This window comes from Varanus komodoensis, unplaced genomic scaffold (assembly GCF_004798865.1).
Source record: "Varanus komodoensis strain SLA01 unplaced genomic scaffold, ASM479886v1 scaffold34_1, whole genome shotgun sequence".
NCBI classification, from domain to species: domain Eukaryota; kingdom Metazoa; phylum Chordata; class Lepidosauria; order Squamata; family Varanidae; genus Varanus; species Varanus komodoensis.
This window is the reverse complement of record NW_025335854.1, coordinates 109745-130939: the sequence shown is the minus strand read 5'-3', so window position 1 is coordinate 130939 and position 21195 is coordinate 109745. Positions and strand designations below refer to the sequence as shown.

The window sequence follows — 21195 nt, the reverse complement described above, 5'->3', positions numbered from 1 at the left end:
CAGCCCCTAGAGGCTTAGCACACACATTAGGTAGAAGACTGCTACTTTTGTTGTTGCAATGTGTCACCAAGTCTCTAACTTACAGTGACACAAATAATGAATGCCCTTCATCATATCCTCTCCTTGACAGCCCTGCTCAAATCTTATAAACTCAAGGTCATGACTTCCTTTATAGAATCAAGTCATCTCATAGTTGGTCTTGCTCCTCTTCCACCTTCAACTTTTGCTAGCATTCTTGTCTTCTCAGATTATCCCTCCCTTCTCATGATGTGCCAGAAGAATGACAGCTTCAGCTTTGTCTTTTTTTTAAATAAGTTTTATTTGAAATTATAATCCTAAAAAAAACAAAACAAAAACTATTACGAACAACATCCATCATCAAGAAACATCAAGCCCACTGGGTCCGCTCCCACACCCTTCTTTTTCCATTTACGATAACTTTAAAAACATATTTAAATCTATGCTAAGTCCTGTTTCTCTAGCCAATAATTTAAAAAATCCCAAGTTTGATAGAAGTCAGTATCTTCTTTCTCCTTCAATGATAAAGTCAATCTATCCATTTCTGCACAGTCCAGGATCTTTTTTAAAATCAGTTCATCAGTGGGTAGTTCTTCACTTTTCCAGTGTTGAGCGAATGCAATCCTCGCCGCAATGATTACATGCAAAATCAAATACATTTCTTGTTTGCCAGTGTCCTCCGGTATAATACCTAGTAAAAAAACTTCAGGTTTAAAAGCTAAGGATTTTTGTAACATTTCCTCGAGCCATTTATGTATTTTAATCCAAAGCTTCAGCTTTGTCATTTGTTGCTTCCAGGGGAAATTCTGGCTTGATTTGATCTAGGACCCACTTCCTCATCTTTCTGTCAGTCCAGGGTATTCACAAACCTCTCCTACAGCATCATATTTCAAACTCATCAATTTGCTTTCTGTCAGCTTTCTTCACTGTGATATGCAGTGATTGAGAATAGAGTAGTGTGTGGGGTCTTGGCCTTGGTCTCCAGTGAAACATTCTTACACTTGATGATCTTTTCTAGTCCCTTCATTGCTGCCCTTCCAACTCTCCACCTTCTTCAAATTTCTTGGTTGCAGTATCTATTTGAATTGATGATTGTGCCAAGGTACACAAGATCTCCCAGGATTCCATTTTCGTCATTGTTGACATTAAAAACATGTAATTCTTCTGTAGTTATTATTTTGTTTCCTTAATGCTCAGCTGCAATCCTTATTGTTTCTTCGCTTTCACTTTTACTTCCATCAGGATTTGTTTACTGGTGCTTTCTGCTAGTAATACGGTAGCCATCCTATTTCTCCATATTCTGTACTACCAGTAGCTTCTTGTCTATGAGACAGGATACACATAAGGATATTCAAGTGCTAAGGAACACCAATTTCTTTCATAGCACGATCACCAGTTTCTTGCATGATCTACACTGTCAAAGTCTTTGCTGTAGTCTATAAAACAAAGACAGACAGTCTTCTGAAATTATTTGATGCAGTTCAGTAGCCAGCATATATTAGTAAAATGATCTCAAAGGCCTCTTCATTTTTGGAATCCAGCTTGAACATCAGACATTTCCTGTTCCATACAGGTAAAAAAAAATGCAATTCTTTGGTCCGTATACAGTACAATTCCATATGCAACACTTTAAGCATCACATTGCTTGCATAGGAAATTAGTGCAATATCCTATAGCTACTGCATTCTTTTGTATCTTCCTTCTTGGGGATTGGAATTTATATCAAATGTTTCCAGTCTGTGGGTCATTCCATATTTGTTGACATATTTTTTGTTAAATATTGGACCAATTCAGTCTTTCCAGCTGGGAATAGTTTATTGGTGCCCTTATTTGTCTTTTAGCATTTCCAATCAAGGTTTGGCTTTCCGTTTGATTTTTTGGATCTTCTGGAAGAGATTTCTTGTTTTTTGTCTCTTTCTCTTTGCACTGGTCATTGCAATAGTTCTTTTAATCTCTACATGATAACCACTGGAAAGTGGTGTTCAATATTCTAATGCTATTTTTCTCACTTTTGCTTTTGCTTTTCACATATACAGAGCAATTGTGAGTGCTTCTTCTAAACTTTTTTTTTGTCTTTTAGCATTCTTCCCTAGTAATATCTCTGGTTGCAGTCCCCAGTTTCTCTGGTTCATAGTTAAGTTCAGTAATGCAGAATTGTTCTTTATGTGGACTTTAAATTACTCAAGAATGTTATTTAACATTGTATTTTAACAGTATGGGATTCCTTTCAGTTTTACATGATTTTATATGAACTGTCACAATCTGTTCCTGGTCGTGTTTGATCACAAGGATACATCTCCACCTCATACTTCCAATTTCATAGTTTATTTGATTTTTATATTGGCTGCTTGGTGATATCCATATGTACAGTCACCTGATCAGTTGCTTGAAGTTATGTATTTGCAATAAACAGATTTCTGGCTCTAGAAAGTCTAGTAGTCATTCTTCTGCACTGTTTCTTACCGCTAGGCCAAATTCTCCCACAGCATTTGCATTCTATTTTGTTTCCTGTTCTTGCATTCCATTCACCTAGAGTTAACAACATGTCTTGTTCTGGTGTGTTATCAATTTCCTCTTGAGCACCTGAATTAATGTTTTCAATGTCTTCTTTTTCAGCTTCTGTTGTCGGAACGCAGACTTGAATCATAGTTATATTGATAGGTTTCCCACTAATTCTGATTGATATGATTCAGCCAGACTTTGCAGTATAATCACTTACTGCCTGTGCCACTTCTTGCCTCAGTACTACAGCCACTCCCTTTCCTCTGAAGTAGTCATGTCCAGAATTAAACACTTCCTGTTTGTCTGGCTGAAAATGTCCCCTTCCAGTTCACTCTGCTTCACTCACATGAAGTACTGCACTGTTTAACCATTCCATTTCTTGCTTTCCAGTTTCCAGTTTGCCTTGCTTCATACCTCTCATGATCCATGTTTCAATTGTATGTATTGTGTAGCAATGGACTTTTCTTTTGACTCTGTGCATGTCAGCCCCTAGATTTCCTTTTGGCATCATTCTAGTTGCATCATTCATGATGGCATTATTCAAACTTGTCCTTTGCTTTTCCCAGTAGCCTTCTGACCTGGAAATCTCATCAGCTGGCATTATCTGTTGTCTCATTTTGGATTATGTCACCATAATAATTCAAAGTAAGAAGTATTCAGAGGTAGTTTACCATTGCCTTCTTCAGCACAGTACTAATCAGGATTAACTTGAGCATCACTGCCAATGACTATGAAAGAACCTCACCTTCAACTACCACAGCTGTATAGTAGCTGCCCTTCAGGAGTTGTTTGCCACACCTCTGTTAAAGATACCTAATAACAGGAGACAACTTGCTCCTCCCATGGTATCCCCTAGGAAACTTGTGGGAGCACCAAAGGGAGAGAAGGGGGAAGGATAACGAACAATCCAGCGTAAGCCCAACCATCGGTCACAATGCAGGTCATTCACACAACAACCAACCTATCCTGGCTTCTTGCCAGGGTGGGCTGCATGATATGCAAATACAATCACTGCATCAATTAAATATTATCTCTATCTCAGTACATTCTGGCCTACAAAGGTCTTTTCCAGGGAGAAATCTCAAAATACGCAACACTCATTACAATCATCAATATTTTAAAAGCCCAGAAGATGAAACATATGCACACTTGAAAGTTCTCAAGAACATTCAATAGCTATAACAAGCATCCTCTAAATCTTTACATCCTCGAAAGCATTACTATAATCAATTTTTCAAATGTATATTTTCACATTTATTTATTTATTTAGAATATTTATATGCCGTCCTTTCACAGAACCTCAGGACGGCTTACATAAATAAATAAGAATAATAATATAAAACATGATACTAATAAAATTCCAGATCCACCCTGGCTGCAGATTAAAACAAATATAACTAATATTAAAAGTTATTAAAATATTGTTGGAATAAAAAGGTCTTAGCCTGGCTCCGAAAAACAAATAACGACGGCGCCAGGTGGACCTCTCTGGGGAGCGCATTCCATAGGCAGGGATATATTTCTGGATATATCACTCATTCAAGGACAACAATATCAAAATGCCATTTCTATTATTACATTGCATGAATGTCTCCCTTTTTTCCTCTTGTCAGGAATCCATTCTATCCTCCAAACAATAACCCCTGTAAACAAGATAATTCTTTAAGTAAGTGACTGGCCCAAAGTCATCCAGTGGGCTTCATGACTGAGTGGAGACTAGAGCCCAGATCTCCTGGTTCCCTCGTTCAAATGATTCATGTGCACCATTGAAGTATCTATTTATTCTGCCTGAAAATCCATAAGAAGTCTCCCCATCCTGGAAATGTATGCATTGCTTCACTGAGGTACCATTATTTTTAACCAGTATGTACACACAGTGTAAAAAAATTAAAAATCTTAATAAACATGCCCTACTGAAGAAGTTGTTGGTAAAATTTGCTTAAACTCATAGAGGACCCTCTGCAATGCTGGTTTAATGTTGCTTTTAAAAAGCCATCCTCTCTCAAAATTTGAAAGAAAAAAATCAGTTAACACAGACACACTAATGTCCACTAAACTTGCGATTCTTTGTGCCCAGCATCTACACACACTCTCATCTCATGTTGCTTCATCTCTAAATCAAATGAACCATGCATTCAGTGATGGACATATTCCTCCCCTACAATGGCCATAGTGGAAACGTTCTGTGTCACAATGAAACTGAAGTGTTCCAACAGATACCCGAACACAAGGGACACCTCCCCAAGGAACATGTTTCAGACTGCAGCACAGAACCTAGCTTTTAAAGTCCTGTGATCTAGTACATGTAGTATGTATGTAGTACAGCACAGTCACCTAGGTGGCCTTTTCTCTTCCTTCCCTCCCACATATGTGTCTTCCCGAGTTCCTGGTGCTCTTTTTCTTGCCATACATGCCACTCAGGGTCACTTTTCCTTGCATGACATCTCTAGCTGTTCTCCTGTCACAAGTCAGTTTTTCCTCTCTCCTCCTTCCAAGCAGATCAGGACAAAAGGCTTCTGAGTAAAGTCTTTATTAGAATAAAACTGACAAGCTAAGCTTCCTTTGTGATACAAACAAAGAGTAACCCAGAAGTCAATAACAAAAGGCACCAGCAAAGTTGGAATAGTTTCTGTTAAGGAAATGTGCCTTCATAAGAAAATGATTCTGAACTGGATACCTGTGCTCCTTTCCCAACCAAAAGGAATTGAGTCCTTCAGGTGGTACCTAGTGCTTCCGAGCCAGACAGCAGGTATACTGGCCACTACCCATCTGGTCTGCTCTTTTGTTCTGATGCCAAACTATGGAACTGATTGTGTTACATCGACCCATTTTGATCCTGCCTGTTCAGTGGAATGTCCCACAAAACCAGCTGTGCTTTGCTTCTCACCTGTTTGTTGGCTTTTCCTGGTGCCTGTTGGCTTGGCATTTCAGCAGAGGATAGCAACCCTACCTCTTCTTCCTGTTCGGATTCAGAATCCCAGGCAACAATTGTGGAAGGCTGTATTTTAGAGAAGCAGGCCTAGTCCCTACACTGATAGCCTCTGCTTACCACCCCCCCCCCCCGCCATGCAGCCCTATCTCTAAGTGATGGCTGCTAAACCTCTGATGCCTTCAGAAACCCTTTCTGTCATTCTTCCTTTCGGCCATTCTCTTGGGCCACTTCTATCCATCAGCCAACACAGAACACCACCATTTATCCCTTACCATATTGCTTTTTTCACTGGGATGATAAAAAAAACAGTCTCCACAGCTACTACAAATGTTTTCTCTTAGTTGCATTCAGTCTCCTGTAGCTGCTTGAACTTTTCCCCCTTCCATGCCAAGTCACAGACTGGAAAGTAGCCATGCCAGCACAAATTTGAGCCTATCTCATGAAGTTCTAAGGAAGTCTTTAATCTCATCTTTCCTGGGCCCTTTAGATCAATGCAATGCAAAACTGCTTGCAAGCATTCAAAGGTATCAGTTTCCAGCTTGCGTGAGATCCAGTACTTCACTTTGGAGCATGTTTTATTAATTGTTTTTTCAATTGTATTGTATGCTGTTTTAAGCATTTGTGAACTGCCCAGAGAACCTTCGGGTTATGGGGTGGCACAAAAGTGGAATTAAATATTTTATATATATATATATATATATATATATATATATATATATATATATAAATGTTGAAGGTAAATAGATCTACTTCAGAATCTATTTGGAACAGGACAAGACCAAAGCAACATACTGTAACAGAAAGCACAGTGAAACACAGAGACTTGAAAATGCCACCCCCATTCAACTGCATAGACGCAAAGCCACCTACAGGAGTAGAAGACTATACTGAAGAACTGTGGTGTTTCTGGCAAAGGTAAGCTAATCTGTATTGTCCAAGGACTATTCAACAGCAGAAACAATGTTAATGTATCAAGACCCAAGACACAGCTGAGGTATGGAAAAAAGAGTACCCAGGAAAGCAGAAACCATGTGGCCTTGCAAAGCTCCATGGAAGCATAACCTGCACAAGTGTACAAAATAGTGCTCAGACTACTATCATTCCCTTCTAAAAGTTATGGTAGGCCAACGTTGACACTGAGATGGTGCAACAGTAGTTGAGATCCCCGGATAAGTTCCCTTCCCTACCTGGACAAGGCCTTGATCTTAGCACAGAAAGAAACTTCTTGTTAAGAACTGAAAGGGTACCAATAAATTATTACTATAGCATCATTAATGTGCATGGTGCATTATAAAGCAAAAAGGACAGCAATGACAGAAAAAGTCAAAACACAATGCATGAATGGGAGCAAGCAGAATACAATTAATATTGCATTCCAGTTGCAACAGGCAGAAGAGAAGTGCTATAGGAAGTCCTTCAGGAAAGGTACAGAAAGGCATCATCTTTGCCAGTGATATACTTAGGCATTTTCATTTTCCAAATTTATCAATGTTGGGTGCAGTGTGACTAAAGAGCTTCCCACCTCCCAAAGGACCACTATGTTATGCAATCTTTCTTCATTAAATATTTCCTATCGGTGAGGACTGACAGTTTCTATGGCAATGTTACCAAAATTTCCCCAAGAGCGATAATGTTTCTGTGAAAATATGTACACACTAGTCATCCACGTAAGTAGCAATGTCACAGCAAAAACAAAAAGGGATTTACCTAATTGATTCAGCCTTTTGCAATTGATCTATGAACCATCTTTCACTCTCTATTTGAGATGCCAGCTGAATATTTACAACTTCTGCTAAAAAAAAAAAAAAAAGCAAGTTTTCATTCGCTCTTCCTTTTTCTCATTTGATTTTACTAACTGGTACCCAATATTGTTATATCATGAATCAGTTACCCCATAACCAATCAGTTCCAGAAAAAAATACCAACCACAACAGTACTAGCAATATTTGAGATTTGCTAACTCTCATTCTCATCCATGACAAGCCTCTCCAGATGGAATATAATGCTATATCCATCTCTGATCATCCATCAGCAGAATGAAAGTCATTGATGGAATGGCATTCCCATTCCTCTGTACAACTGCTTTTGTAGCCACGACCCCCAAATCTGCTGCAGTATGAAGTATGAAGGGGTCTTCCAAAGCAGTTCTGGAAGGTGGATGGCCAGCTGCGGGGAAAGGAGGCTAGCAGGAAATCTGCATCTGTGAAGATGAATGTAAGCCATGGGGCACAACCCATGTTTGGCAAATTTTGCTCCTGTGCCTTATAACTAGAAGGCATTAAAAACTTTATTCTTAACAAGAAAGATTTATCAAATCAGCCACAGATGCACATGAAATGCTCCTACACTAGGGACAGGTACCCTGGTAGCTTCTGGATGTTTTGGAGTAAGCTCCTATAAGCCTCAGCCAGGATGGCCAATGGAGGTGGTGTCCTAGATCCAGGACTTCCTAAATGCCTAAGTTCATGACACAGCATGCAATGGAAAATGCATTAGATTGAGTAGGCAGGTGCATACAGGGCACCAGCCATTAATTTCAGGCTGTCCTTTCATGGGCATGTGAAATTGCTAAGAAGAGGAATCAGAAGAATCACAATTTAATGACCTTAACTGGCAATCTGGCTCACAGTTGTGCCCCACAAAGAGAGGTCACAGCATTTGATGGTCGTTCATTTCAGGGCCTTGGATAGTTTGTACAAAGCTCAAATTTTCATTTTCATTTTTTATTTTTACATAGCAGAGGGGCAATTTTAAGAAATTAAGTGCTGCATCCTTATAATACAGTAGTATATGAAAATCAGAGATCTTCAGAAAGCGTGACTATGTAGAAACATTATTTGATGAAAAACAGCCAAAATCCAGCACAGACTGCATGGAAACGCACTGCTATCATTAACAACTTAAAGAGTATGAGCATCAATTAAAACACCTTAAATTAGCAGTGGGTTTTTTCAGGTTTTATTTCCCAATACTCAGTTTTAATGATGCACTCAAAACCACTTGTGCCCTTTTTACAACTCAAGTGGCTTACTGATCATAAAACAGAAGTAGGAGAAGCATGTTGGCCTCCCTTAGAAAGAGTTCAGTGGCAATCCATGTATTTTTATCTCTTCATTTATCTCCTGTTCCCTTGTGCAATAAAATGCAAGCTCAACAAAGACACTGCTGCTGCTTCGCCAGGTCTGTTTTGCCCCTGTCTGGCCCAGGGACCAAATTCAAATCTTGAAAGGGTCTCAGGGGCTATTCTAAAGGTGGACAGAACTAGCAGTAAAGAAAAGGAGCTATATTCCCAGTGGTCAGAGCCCTTCTTTTTTTCTTTTTACCAGGCTATGTTATTTTTTTCCAACCATGCTGGCTTCCCCTAGAATGGGTTCTTCTGTTTAATAGGAAACCATTTGCTTTTATCTCTTCAATACTCCTCCTCGCTTATGAAATGGGAACGGACTCAAGTGACACAGAGATGCTGGTCTTGTTCCCTTCCTCATAATGCGTTCTACCAAATGGAGTTGTCCTGCTGACTTCAACAATGCTATCAGTGGAACTGGGAACCCACCAAAACACTCCAGGGTAGATATGGAGAGCTGCAGGGGTGAAGAGAAAGGGGCTCCTGATTGCACAGCATGGGATTTCATCTCTGTATCTAACTGAAGACAATCAGTGATGCCATCGTGTCATGAGGAATTGACACATTTAGGAAGTCCAAGATAGCCAGCTCAAGAGGTACAGGTGCTAGAAGCATGAGCATTATCCAGGACAACTCCTTGCCCTCTTGCCTTGTGATGGGGTTGGCACTGGAGAGAAGGAGGCAGGGGATTGCACTGCTCCAGAGCTACTCTTGCATTCTAAACTCCAAAGCTGGAAGGAAGGCTGGGCCCCGTCACACTCTCTTGCTGTGACAAGTATGGCAAATGGAACTGTGGATCTGTCTCATCATGTTATGCATTCTTGGCCATGCAGAGGTCAGCCAGATGTGTCCAACTAGGTGAGCCTTTCCCATCAAGGAAACACCCCAGTTGTTTTGGACTGTAACTCTCATCAGACAAAGGGTGTGTGGCTAAAGCTGGGAATTATATTCCAAAACATCTGGAGAACAAGAGGTTGGAGAGGAGGAATGAAGACATAATGAAGAAGAAACCAGGAAGAGGAGGAGACATGGAATGGTGGCAGGTCCATATACAAGAACAAGGAATTAATATTTCTTGGTGGCACAAGGTTCAAATGCAATTGAGATATGCCAAAGATCATAGAATGCGGGGTTTTTATAAGGAGTCAACAGCATTTGATCACGTGATTCATAAATCTGATGAGAAAATGATTAAAAGATTGTACAATTTCCTACTGGAAAGGATAATGGAAGAGGAACAGGTTAAAGAAACTATGATAACGTGGGCACAAAATTTTGGATATAATATTGAGTTAGAGAAATGGCAAAAACTGTGGGAAAATAATATTAAAGTAACATTAGCAACTTCATATAAAAAAAATTTGTATAAAATGTTTTATAGATGGTATTTGTCCCCAAATAGGTTAGCTAAGATGTTTCCAAATGTGTCAAATGGATGTTGGAAATGCAAATACAAATCGGGTATGTTTTATCATATGTGGTGGACTTGTGATAAAGCAAAAAAGTATTGGATTAAAATACACAAATGGCTAGAGGAAATGTTACAAAAACCTTTAACATTTAAACCTGAAGTTTTCTTATTAGGCATTGTACCTGATGATCTTAGTAAACAAGCAATGTATTTGTCTCTGCATGTAACTACTGTGGCGAGGATTGCATTTGTCCAACACTGGAAGAGTGAAGAACCACCTTCCGATGAACTGATTCTAAAAAAGATTTTGGACTGTGCGGAAATGGATAGACTGACTTTGTCTCTGAGGGAGAAAGAAGATACCGACTTCTATTGAACCTGGGATTCTTTTTATTACTGGCTAGAGAAACGGGACTATGCATAGACTTAAACATGTTTATAGTTTAACATGAAAAGAAGAAATGTGGGGGGCTGACCCAGTAGGTCTGATGTTTTCAATGACTGATGCTTCTTAGTTTCTTTTTGTTAGGTATATATTAAGAATAAAACTTATTCAAAAAGAAAAAAGAAAAAGAAATGGTGGCAGGCCCATATCATTCTTTTCATGTAGTTAGACGCTCATGAGCTGCCGGAGAACAAAACAAACAGTCTAGCATTTCACTTTCAGTAGCCTCTGTTTATATATAAGCAATGCAAAATGAACAGCATGTTTTGAAAAGTTGAAGGAAGTCTTAAATCACTCAGGTTTGCCAGCAGCCCAACATTAAGCAAGGCCTAGAAAAAGTTACTCTACCACCTTGAACCTTGATGAAATATTCTGGTAAACACTGGACTTGCTTAAATAGCTATATAGATTTAAATGAAGCATTGGACTTCGAAAGTACCCTTTAGGATAAAGTATTATGTACGCCTGGAAGGAAGTAAGCTGTATGGAACTCACTCAGCCTCACTTCTGAGTAGACATACTCGTATATAGGACTGTTCTGTCAGTACAGAGCTTAGTAATAGAACACCCAGTTTACTTTGAAACCGCTGCATTTGGAGGGGGTTTGGAAGAGTAAGGTGGCCCTCCACCTCCTTTCTTATTACTTGGTTATATCATCTGCCATTCAAGAAAGGAGGAATATATGTCGATTTCAGGGAACCCAGTTAAGGAACTCATAATGACTACTCCCCAAATGATGACTTCCCAAACTAACCTCATGGGGAAAAGATTTCAGCACAACACAACATTCCCAGTCTATCCACTTAATACATGAGGTGTCAAAGAGAAGACTGTCAATGGAGAATCACCAAATCCATCAAGTAACTGCAGAGCAGAGTGAGTGTGAAAGACACATTTGTCCTTAGAAGACCAGTCACAAGGGAGATACATTCTTATGAACTATATATGCATATCAGCAAGAGCATAAACACTCCAAACACAAATGTCTCAGCAGTCCAGGAAAAGGCCAGGAACCCTTATGTCGCACAACTACTGGAGCTAAGCAAACATATAAACTTAATCTATCATTGGATGGAAAAACAGTGGAGAAGCTTGGAAATGGGCTGTTTAATTTTCAGATTTCTACTAACAAAGCTAGAAGTTCCCATAAATTCTCTCAATGTAATGCCATGATTCACCAGCAGCTCCATGTGGAAAAAAATAAACCATAATGTTTAGAAGTGCATCACAATCTGAACATCTGAATGCACTTCAGTGTTTTATCTCATAAAAACAAATTACTTCTGTATATGACCCAGCAGTAGCAGCACAGAGTAAGGTTGCTATGCTTCAGATAAGAGACTCTTAACCTTTTCCTCCAAACAGGCAAGTCAGCCTAGGTCAATTCCTGAGGGATATATCACAAGCAGACAGTCTCCAGAGTGCATTAAAGGACTGATGGGATCAGTCTGTCTTCAGATGCACAATGGTGGAGAGGCAGAAAAGACACGCCAGGAAAAGGGAGATGTATCTCCGTGTATTGTGTGCAGTCAAGAGCACCGACACACTTCGGGCTTGTGTATGCACCATGCACGCACGCACATCATTTACATGGGTAAATAAGGCTGGTGCGTGCATGCATGCAAGTACATCGACCCTGAATACAGCTGGCTGCAGGAACCACACATCCAAAAGGGCAACAGGTGCAAACGGACTGAAGTGGCACGCGCCTTGGGCTGCAAATATCTGAGGCAGGTGCATGAGAATCTGAATTGTATTAGCTGCTCCATGATCGAACCGCTGGATCACAACCCAGGAAAACGAATCCACAGGTAGTCACGCAAAAAATATAATGCCCATGCGCAAGAAATGTGGAAGTCTGTGCATGTCCATTCAATTTGCCCAGGTCTACACGAGAGCTCGCTAGATGGGTCTCTGGGAGAAGGTGCGAAAGCCGCTTGCAGGTTACGCGTACACTTCCTTGGCAGGAACTGCATCTCCCTCCTTTCTAGGAACAGCTCCCCGACGAAACGCCGGCGAGAGAGCAGCCTCCCTTCACCTCGCTCGCTCGCTCCCTCCCTCCCTCCCCGCCTTTGCACAAGAGCCTCACCTCGCCTACTCACCTGTCATCGTTCTGCCATCCCTGATCGCCCAGCAACAAATCGCGGAATCTGTACCTGGGAGGAAGCGGAGGGACCTCGCTCTCCAGGTCCACCATCCTGCGGGCGGGAGGCGAAGAGGAAGCGCTCCTCTTCGGCGGCGGCGGCGGCAGTTCGGAGCAGACAAGACGGCGGCCAAGGCAGCGACGTGTCTCGTGCAGGCAGGAGGAGGAGGAGGAGGAGGAGGAGAGGGAGGCAGGGATGCTTGCAGGCTCGCGCTCTGCCCAGAGGTGAGCCCGCAAATCCGCGGCACCTGCTGGGAAAGTTTTCTCCCCCCCACCTTCCTCGCAACAAGAGGCAGAGCGGGAGGGAGGGCGCGCGCGCAGCGCCTCCGATTGAGCGCGCGCGCGCGCAGGAGCGCGCGCACGGACGCGCGAGCTCCCTCAGCCTGACGGGCTCGGCAACAAAGGGCTCCTCGCTCCCGTCCTAGCTAGCCATCCTGCCTGCCTGCCGCCTGCCTGCCAGCCAGCCCCAGGCATGCAAATACCGTTTGGAGCTGCCGCTGGCACCGCAGCCAATGGAGACTGGCCGCTCGGAGCACCAGCGGATGACGCGCCCGGGAACTCCGCCTTGTCAGCCAATAGCGTACCCCTCCTCTGTGTGCGAGGAGTGGAAGGGGCTCCTCTCCGGCCAGGCAGGCGCCAGGCAGGGGAGCAGAGAGCAGCGCCGCAAGCTGTATTTCAGTCACAGGGTCCCCCTAAGCCGGAGACGACTTGACGGCACATGAGAACAGCAGCAGCCTCCCCAGTGCGTGGCCCACTAGGGGTCAGACTGCACACGTGCCAGCAGGACAAAGTAGCAACTGCGCTTGATGCTTCTACTCGGTGCTTTTTTTTGTAAGAAAAACGGTGCCGGAACTCACATCTTGTTAATCTTTTTAAAATATATATATATATTCACTTCTTAACATAAATTTAATTTATTGTATTTAAGGCAAATGTTCAGAGTAAATTCCAAAGTTTTGTCCAATTCTCGTCGGACAAATCTCAACTCCTTTCCCTGCTGTTAGTATCTATGTGTTCAGTTATTGTGTCTGTTAATATTCTGGCCTTTTTTTTAGCAGGACCGGTGGCTGAGAAGTAATTAGTAATTTTTTTCATTTTTTAATTTGGGGTCGTACTTTTACACTAAAAGATTTTCAATTCACCAACTTTTTTTTAAAATAAATTATTTACCTTTCGCATGTAATCAATCACTGTACACACACCCACACACATCAGTTGTGTAACGAAACATAATGGTCACCGCCCGCAGTAAGCACTCAGCACATGACCACACGACCGATCCCAAGCCGAGCAGCGCCATCACAACCAGCACGGACGAAGTACGCATGCATCGGACTCGACACACAAGCAGCCCGCATGCACTGTTTTATTGATTTTGCCGCTGATCTGCTACACTTGACGGGGTGATTCAAATTCATGTGGACCAAACATCAAATTTTCAAAAGTTACGTTTAAAACTTGGAAAATCCATCAAAAAAAGGTGCCGGAACTCCATTCTCGTGCATTCTATGACAAAAAAAGCACTGCTTCTACTCATCTTCTGGGAGGAGGATTCGGCTCACCGTGCGTGCTGCCTTAAGCGCAAGCAGTTTACCTGAGCAGTTTCTCCCGACCAGCACCCAAACTCCCGGAGCTCTCTCATGGTGGTATACCATAGACAGAGTTCGTCATGGAAAAAGCTGCTTTCTCCCCCTCTGCCTAACCCCCCAAATTTTCCCTCTGGACAAATGGAAAGTAAATACACTGAGAGATTGAATGGTAAACAAACATTGCAGCCCAACTGAGCTATCATTTCTCTTCTATTTTCACCTTCCACATATTCATAGATCACACTGTGACAGGCCACGGCTTTGCAAAGCCATTTGTCTATGCTCTGTTCCTTGCTATTTTGAGAACAAAGATTTGAGTCCATCTATACATTCTGGTCATATATACTCAGGAGGCAAGGGAATGGTTTTCATGCAGTGTTTGTGTGATTTATAGGTTTAAGGGATTGCTTCTGAGGTTTGTAGAAAAGCCAAGTTTGGATCGATGTGATCTTTGTTAAGCCATTCCCTGGAGTTCTTGCTCTGCAATTAATTGGGGGCAGAAATGGACTGGGCACTGGAAAGTGATACTGTAGCTGTGGATTGCTCTCAGGAACTGTTTCACAGCTATCAGCCATGTAGGAGGAGTAATGATTCTGGCCAACTGTTCAAGGCTGCTGCCACTTGATGAGGCTCAAACTCAATAATAGGAATTTGCAAAGCAATTACAGCTGATACTGTATCTTTCATTTCTTTCTAAACATCCAGTTTCCTTTTCCCAAAGAAAGTCTTGTTGCACTGTTAGGTGAGATGTTGTGAGCTTAATCCAAATATTGGGCAGGCTGATGGTTGATGTGGTTGGGATGGGTGTGCACTCCCCTTGTTTACTGGGATGTTCTTTGAGGGTAATCTTAAATACACTCTTTCCTTTGAATGCTCATATAGTAGCTGAGGCACAAAACACCTTACACTAGCTTCAGAGGTTTACCTGCTGTATCCTCTCCCAAAGAGAAACAGCCGTATTGACACAACACAATAAGCTACATGCTTACCACAGTTCGTGGTTTTCTACCATGATCTACTCAACAGATGATCAAGTGGTTTCTACTTTATCATGGTTTCCATCCTCCCTACTTAGTCCTCCCACTATTAACACATATTCCATCAGTCACTGTGCTTGAAATTCAGCCCCAGTGTACATCAGTCCCTGCCTATACCACCTCTTACCCATTGGTTCATTCAAAAAGACTGGATAACTGGAGTTGTTCCTACAGTTGCCACTCTTTCCAGGGGACTATGTGGCAGTTGCATAGCAGGAACATAGAAACCACAATCCTAGGTTCAGACAACACTGCAGGCCATGCTGGTACAAAGGAACCATAGAACAAACCATTGTTTCTTATCATGGTTTCTTAGGTTCAAATTTATCATGATGAAATAATATGACTGGCTTCAAACAACATGACAGGCCAACAACAGAAAAAACCAAAAACATCTCCCTGCCCCAACATGACTTATTGTGTTGTCTGAATCCAGCCAGGCCTTGCAATGGCTACTCATGCTTTGGTAGCATCTATATGAGATTACTGTCATGCATTATATGTGGGTCTACTCTTGATGACATCTGAGAAAATTCATTGGATTCAATGAATCTGATGTTCCACGGATACCTGTGACTAGTACCATCATTCTGGTGATATTACCTCCATCATAAAATATTTCCATTTGCTTGGAATATGCCTTTTGTCTTGATTCAAGATCTCATTCTGAACATGGCTTGGGCCAAGAGCATTGAAAGAAATCTCTCCTCCTATATGACCTACTCACATTTTAATAACTGGGGGTTCCCTTCACCTGGTGAAATCAAGCTGGATGGCATTTGGGGTGGGGACCTGCTCAGCACTGGCTAACCATTTGTGGAATGTCCTTCCCTGAAAAACAATGAAGTCATTAGCTTCCTCATCATTCAGAAGTTTGATATGATTTTTGAAACAATTCTTAGTTTTTGTGATTTTTATGTTTTCACTGCTTCTGTTTTAAATCATGAAAAATACTGGCTTTCTTTAGATTATCATCTGCATCTACTTTTATGTCTGAGAAGATCTCACATATTTATTATTGTTTTGGCATGGGTCTCTTATTTTTCTACAGCAATGTATAAATATATGAATATATTTAAGCAAGCTTGACAATATTTAAAATAAAATAGTTTGGCAATTTTGCTTACCTACCTCATAGTTCCTAAATTACCTCACAAAAGTATGGTTACTAGAAGACAAACGCTCATGGCAGTTGGTGGTAGACAAGGATATTGGATGCAATGTACACCAAAGTCTTATTGAGAATACATGGAGTGAGGGGGTTGTTTTTGTCCTATCTCACTTTTTGGGCAGAATCCCTAATGTCTTAAGTGAACCATGACCAAAATTAAGACCATGAAAGAAATGAATTTAAATTTGAACAAAGAGAAGATTATAAGTTAAAATCAGAACTTTAAAACACTGAACTTGAACACAAGACTACAGAAACTCCCACGTGAGGAAAATATTTTGTCCCTCTAAACAAGGACAAGAGAAGAGAAGAGAAGAGAAGAGAAGAGAAGAGAAGAGAAGAGAAGGATCACCTCTGAAAAAGCCCAGAAACAAATTGTGATGGTGCCTTCACCTACCACCTGTGTCTCCTTGTTCTCTCTCAGATGGTGTTACATGACATTTAAATGTGAATTAAATTTATACTGTAAATGCAAAGTTCAACTTGGCATGTGTATGTCAAACACTTCTGTATGAGTGTTTGTCCCCAAATCATTGTTCCAGCAGTGCTCCAAGATAACAAATAAAGCCAACCAGAGAGAACATCTGGTGAAAATGGTTTTAGGAGGAAAAATTCAGCAATGTTCCAGCAAAGCCTCATGAAGTCCCAGTAATGTGCCAAAAATCATTCTTGAATCTCCCCCACCCACACACACATAATCGAGGGAAGGTGGTGCCACACTCTGGCTTCTAATGTACATGTTATATCACCTTGATGTCTAGTTCACCCTTCTTACTTACATATAATTGGCTTGGTGTCTCAGAAGGATAAAGGTCCAATTAGTTTTGGTGGTGGAACATTTTAGATTTTAAATGGAACAAATTGATTGTAATAAATGTCTCTCTCTCTGTTTTGGATTCTACCTGATATTAGAGAGGCATTCTACCTGATATTTTCAGAGCTGCTCAGGATTTTCTGGGACAAGGTATCACATAAGCCATGTGTTAAATGCCACTTTAGATCCTGAAATAGCTTAAATAAAGGACCCCAGGGACTTTACATTGGCTGGCTGATTAGAAATATTTCATCCAAAGAAGAAATATCTCCTGTACATGTGAACTCCATAATAAGTGTCCTGTGTTAAATGACACTAACATTGGTGCTCATTAAAGGGCTCTGAGCTCAGCTTTCAGCCATCTCAAGAGGACTCTCCATCCTCCATGTGTGCTTTTAGCAAGATGAGCCTCTGATGATGTCTAGTTCACCTACATGGCTATGTATGGGTACAAGAGCTGAGATGCTTTTGGATCTAATGGAACCTGTCTTGGCCACTTGGCCATCCCAACTTGCCTATTTCTTTCCTTTCCATGGTCAAAACACTGACCTTGATGGAGGAAACCATCATGGAGCTTTCCGTGGGAGTTGGCGTGGGGGGGGGGATCCCCACTTGGATTTCATCCTCTGAAGTCACAACACAGACTGTGGCCTTGGAGAAGGAGATCTCTAGCATCCTATGGCTCCTCAAATGCTTTCTGAGTGAACCTTCATTTTGCTGCACTTTCTGCTAACTTTTTCTGATTCTTCTCTACAATAAAATATTTTATTTCATAAGGATTGTGCCTAGGGCTATTCAGTTTGCACTCATGTTTTATGCAAGAAATAGCCTTGGTTAAGTATTGTTTTTTCAAGGGCTATATGCCCAGACCAGCCTAAGGGAAAGCGACATTCTCTTATCCCTCTTGCACTGCATTGTTATTTCAGAATGTTCTGTTTTAAGATTCCGAATCCAGTCTTTCTCTGTCTTCCTGATTCATTAAAAATAGAACTAACATGGCCTGCCAGCAGGTTAAAACATAGCTTCATCTTGCAAGAATTGCTTCACTCTATCGCAAAACCACCTGGAATTTGACATTAATGAAATTATTTATTATTTCTTCCATCAAAATATTTGTGAGTCTTCAATGTCTTCTTCAAATTATGCAGTCTGTATAATAAATGTGAGATGCAGCCCTAGCCATCTAGTTTTACTCAAAAGGGTACAGCTTTATATAACAATTGCCTCTCCCAACAAGCAAGCTACCAACATCCCAGGCACAATGGTTCTACATCATGCCCTCATAATACCGTTGGGATAGCTCAATTTAGGATTGTTGTTGTTGATGTTGTTGTTGTGGTTTGATACCATTTTGCCTTTTGAACTGGCATGTGCTTGCTCATATCTAATGTTTACCCTGGTCAGACAGCCTGTGTACTTTGTGGTTTAAACCATCTTTCTGTCCTTAAGTTACAGATTAAAGACTTCTTTATATTGTTTGTTCAGCACTTTGTCTTATTGCTCTTTTGTTTTTTTAGTGATAGTGCTAAGAGTAGCATTTTATTTCATCCTTTGTAACAGCTAGCTGCTGGTGTTCTCCAAGTAACTGAAACAGTTAATTTTGTAATTAAAGTGCTGAAAGCAACATCATTTTATCTAAGGTACACAAACACATACGCGCACACACACTGATTGGCAAACATTTTCTATGATGAACTAGGTACATAAGATAACCTGGGTTCCCTCTTTTGAGTGGCAAACACATCTTGCTCAAAGAAATAATGATAGGAACTCCAGGGAGTGTGCCGAGTGAACCAGATTAAATTACACAATGAAAAACACTGGAACTAGGAAGATCACTTCTGAAGATCACTAGAGAAGAAGACTTTGTTAAATTATAATCCCAAACAGGCCAGCCCTACTATAAGGTAAAGCAAGGCAGCTGATGGTGGGCATCATGGAAGGTTGGCACATGGATGGTTATTTAATTTTTATTATCATCATTTTGCTGCCAGAGGGGAGAGGCACTTATAAAGTTCCTTTGTCTTGGAAGCCAAAATAATTTGAAGAGCCTTGGACACTGTAGGGAGGAGCAACTCTTGCTCTTCTGTTTTAGGGCCCATCTAACCTGTTTTTCATTGTAGCTTCTCTGAGACCTTATTTCTCTCTGTACGATGCAACAGAAAGTGGTTATCCGCACCAAAGCAAAAATCTGTCCTACATCCTTAGTTTTGGCAGGGGTGGGAGGGCTATAAATCATACATGTGGGACTGATAAGTCATACATGCTCAGCAGATTACCCCAGAAATGGAAACCTCTCTCTCTCTTGTGAGAAACCTCTCACACACACACATTTCTATGCAAATCTCAAGGGAGAGGTCCAGGGCTAGGTCCTTCTCCAGGGAAAAGTGCAGAGAACTCAAGAGTGCCCTCAGGTTGTGAACCAAAGAGAGAGACAACAAAACTTGTCTTTTGCTGCACTTTCTGCTAACCCTTCCCACTTCTCTGCTATAACGTATTTTATTTCACAAGAATTGTGCCTAAGGGTATTCAGTTTGGACTCATGTTTTATGCAAGAAATTGCCTTGGTTAAACATCTTGTTGTCAAGGGCTTTAATCCCAGATCACTCTAGTGGAAGCCAAAGTTCTCTCATTCCCCTCACCCGCATGGATCTGGATATTTTTACTGGAGACTGGCAGATCTGTCCATCCCTAGTCCCCAGGTCTTGTGCCAATGTCTCCTGACATAAATTTCATGAGCAAGCTGGCTTCTGCAGCAACTGTGTATGCACCTAATTTCTAAGACACTATCTGAACATGGGTTAGGGCAGGGTATGGAACACGTGTCTTTCCAGAAGGTGTCGGTGTTCAACTCTTATCATCCCTGAACTATGACCATGTGCATGGAGGCAACTGAAATCCAGCAACTTCTTGAAGGTCAAAGGTTTCCCACTCCTACTTTATGGTTACAATGTGGTAGTCAATTGTACTCATTTTGCTTTTTCATGCACATCTGCCCCCAGCCCAGGGGGAGGCTCCTCTTAATTTCTGCAGGGGATGGGGTGCCTTTTCCCTTTCCCTCCTTTCCAGAGAATGACACCATGTCAAGTCTTCAAGTTCCCCTCTAGAGCTTGCCCAAGAGAGATGTCAGGATCTGGGCAGCTTCATGGCTTCTCCTGCTGGCCAAGCACCAGAAGAGCAGCCCTGGTACTTGCACATTGACACTGCAGCTACCAGGACCCTCATAACCACCACCTGGGAGCCCTGGGGAAAAGGGTAGTTAAGAACTGACTCTTGGCTCCAGAAGCTGCCTCAGCAACACTGATCCCTAGTCTGCTGAAGCTCTTTGTCCTGTGTAGATCTGATGGGCTCTCAGCTCTCTGCTTGTGTTGGTTCATTGGTTCCTGACCTCTAAGGTACTCTTGCTTTTTGGATGATGCTCTGTTCTGTTCTGTTCTTTTCTGTTCATTTCTGACTCTGAACATGGTTTGTTTTGAATAATGACTAGGACTTGGTTTGGACTGGTGATTAGTCTCTGACCTAGTTGCCCAGGTCCTGGTGTCCATTTCTGTTGGCTAGCTGTTCAAGCCTGAGACCCTTACAACAGATCAGCAAAATGTTCTACTTCTCTGCTGGCATGCATACATTATTTTGGCATTATTTTGAAAATCACATCTGTGACTGTCCCTGACAGCAGAATCACAAGAATAAAATATAGCAATTTACTGCCCTTTGATGACACCCAAAACCATGTTCCTGAGGCAGCCATTGCACATCATCCTGCCTTTCCCCTCCACTTGTTCATCACATTCCTCATCTGTTGACCTGGACCCCAGAAAGTAAGTTACTCTTCTAAGAATGTATCCTCCTCAAAGAACAGAGACCATGTGGACATAAATATAAGAGGCTGAGGACATGTTCCTATGCATGTTCAGACAGAAAAAGGTCTTCTGGAGCCCAGAATCCATCCAGCTAGGTTATTTTTCTGTCAATATATGCACAGGATTGCACTCTTAACATATACAAAACC

The 21195-nt window shown here is 41.5% G+C and overlaps 1 protein-coding gene across 3 annotated transcripts in view; it reads right to left on the bottom strand.

Moving 5' to 3' along the window:
- KCNT2 (potassium sodium-activated channel subfamily T member 2) overlaps positions 1-12629 on the bottom strand; it is a 231858-nt gene extending 219229 nt beyond the window's left edge. For all 3 annotated transcript variants that reach the window (XM_044439322.1, XM_044439323.1, XM_044439324.1), the window contains exon 1: positions 12535-12629. In XM_044439322.1, the coding sequence (XP_044295257.1) occupies positions 12535-12629 (95 nt within the window). The remainder of the gene's footprint in view (positions 1-12534) is intronic.
- Between the last annotated feature and the right edge of the window lie 8566 nt (positions 12630-21195).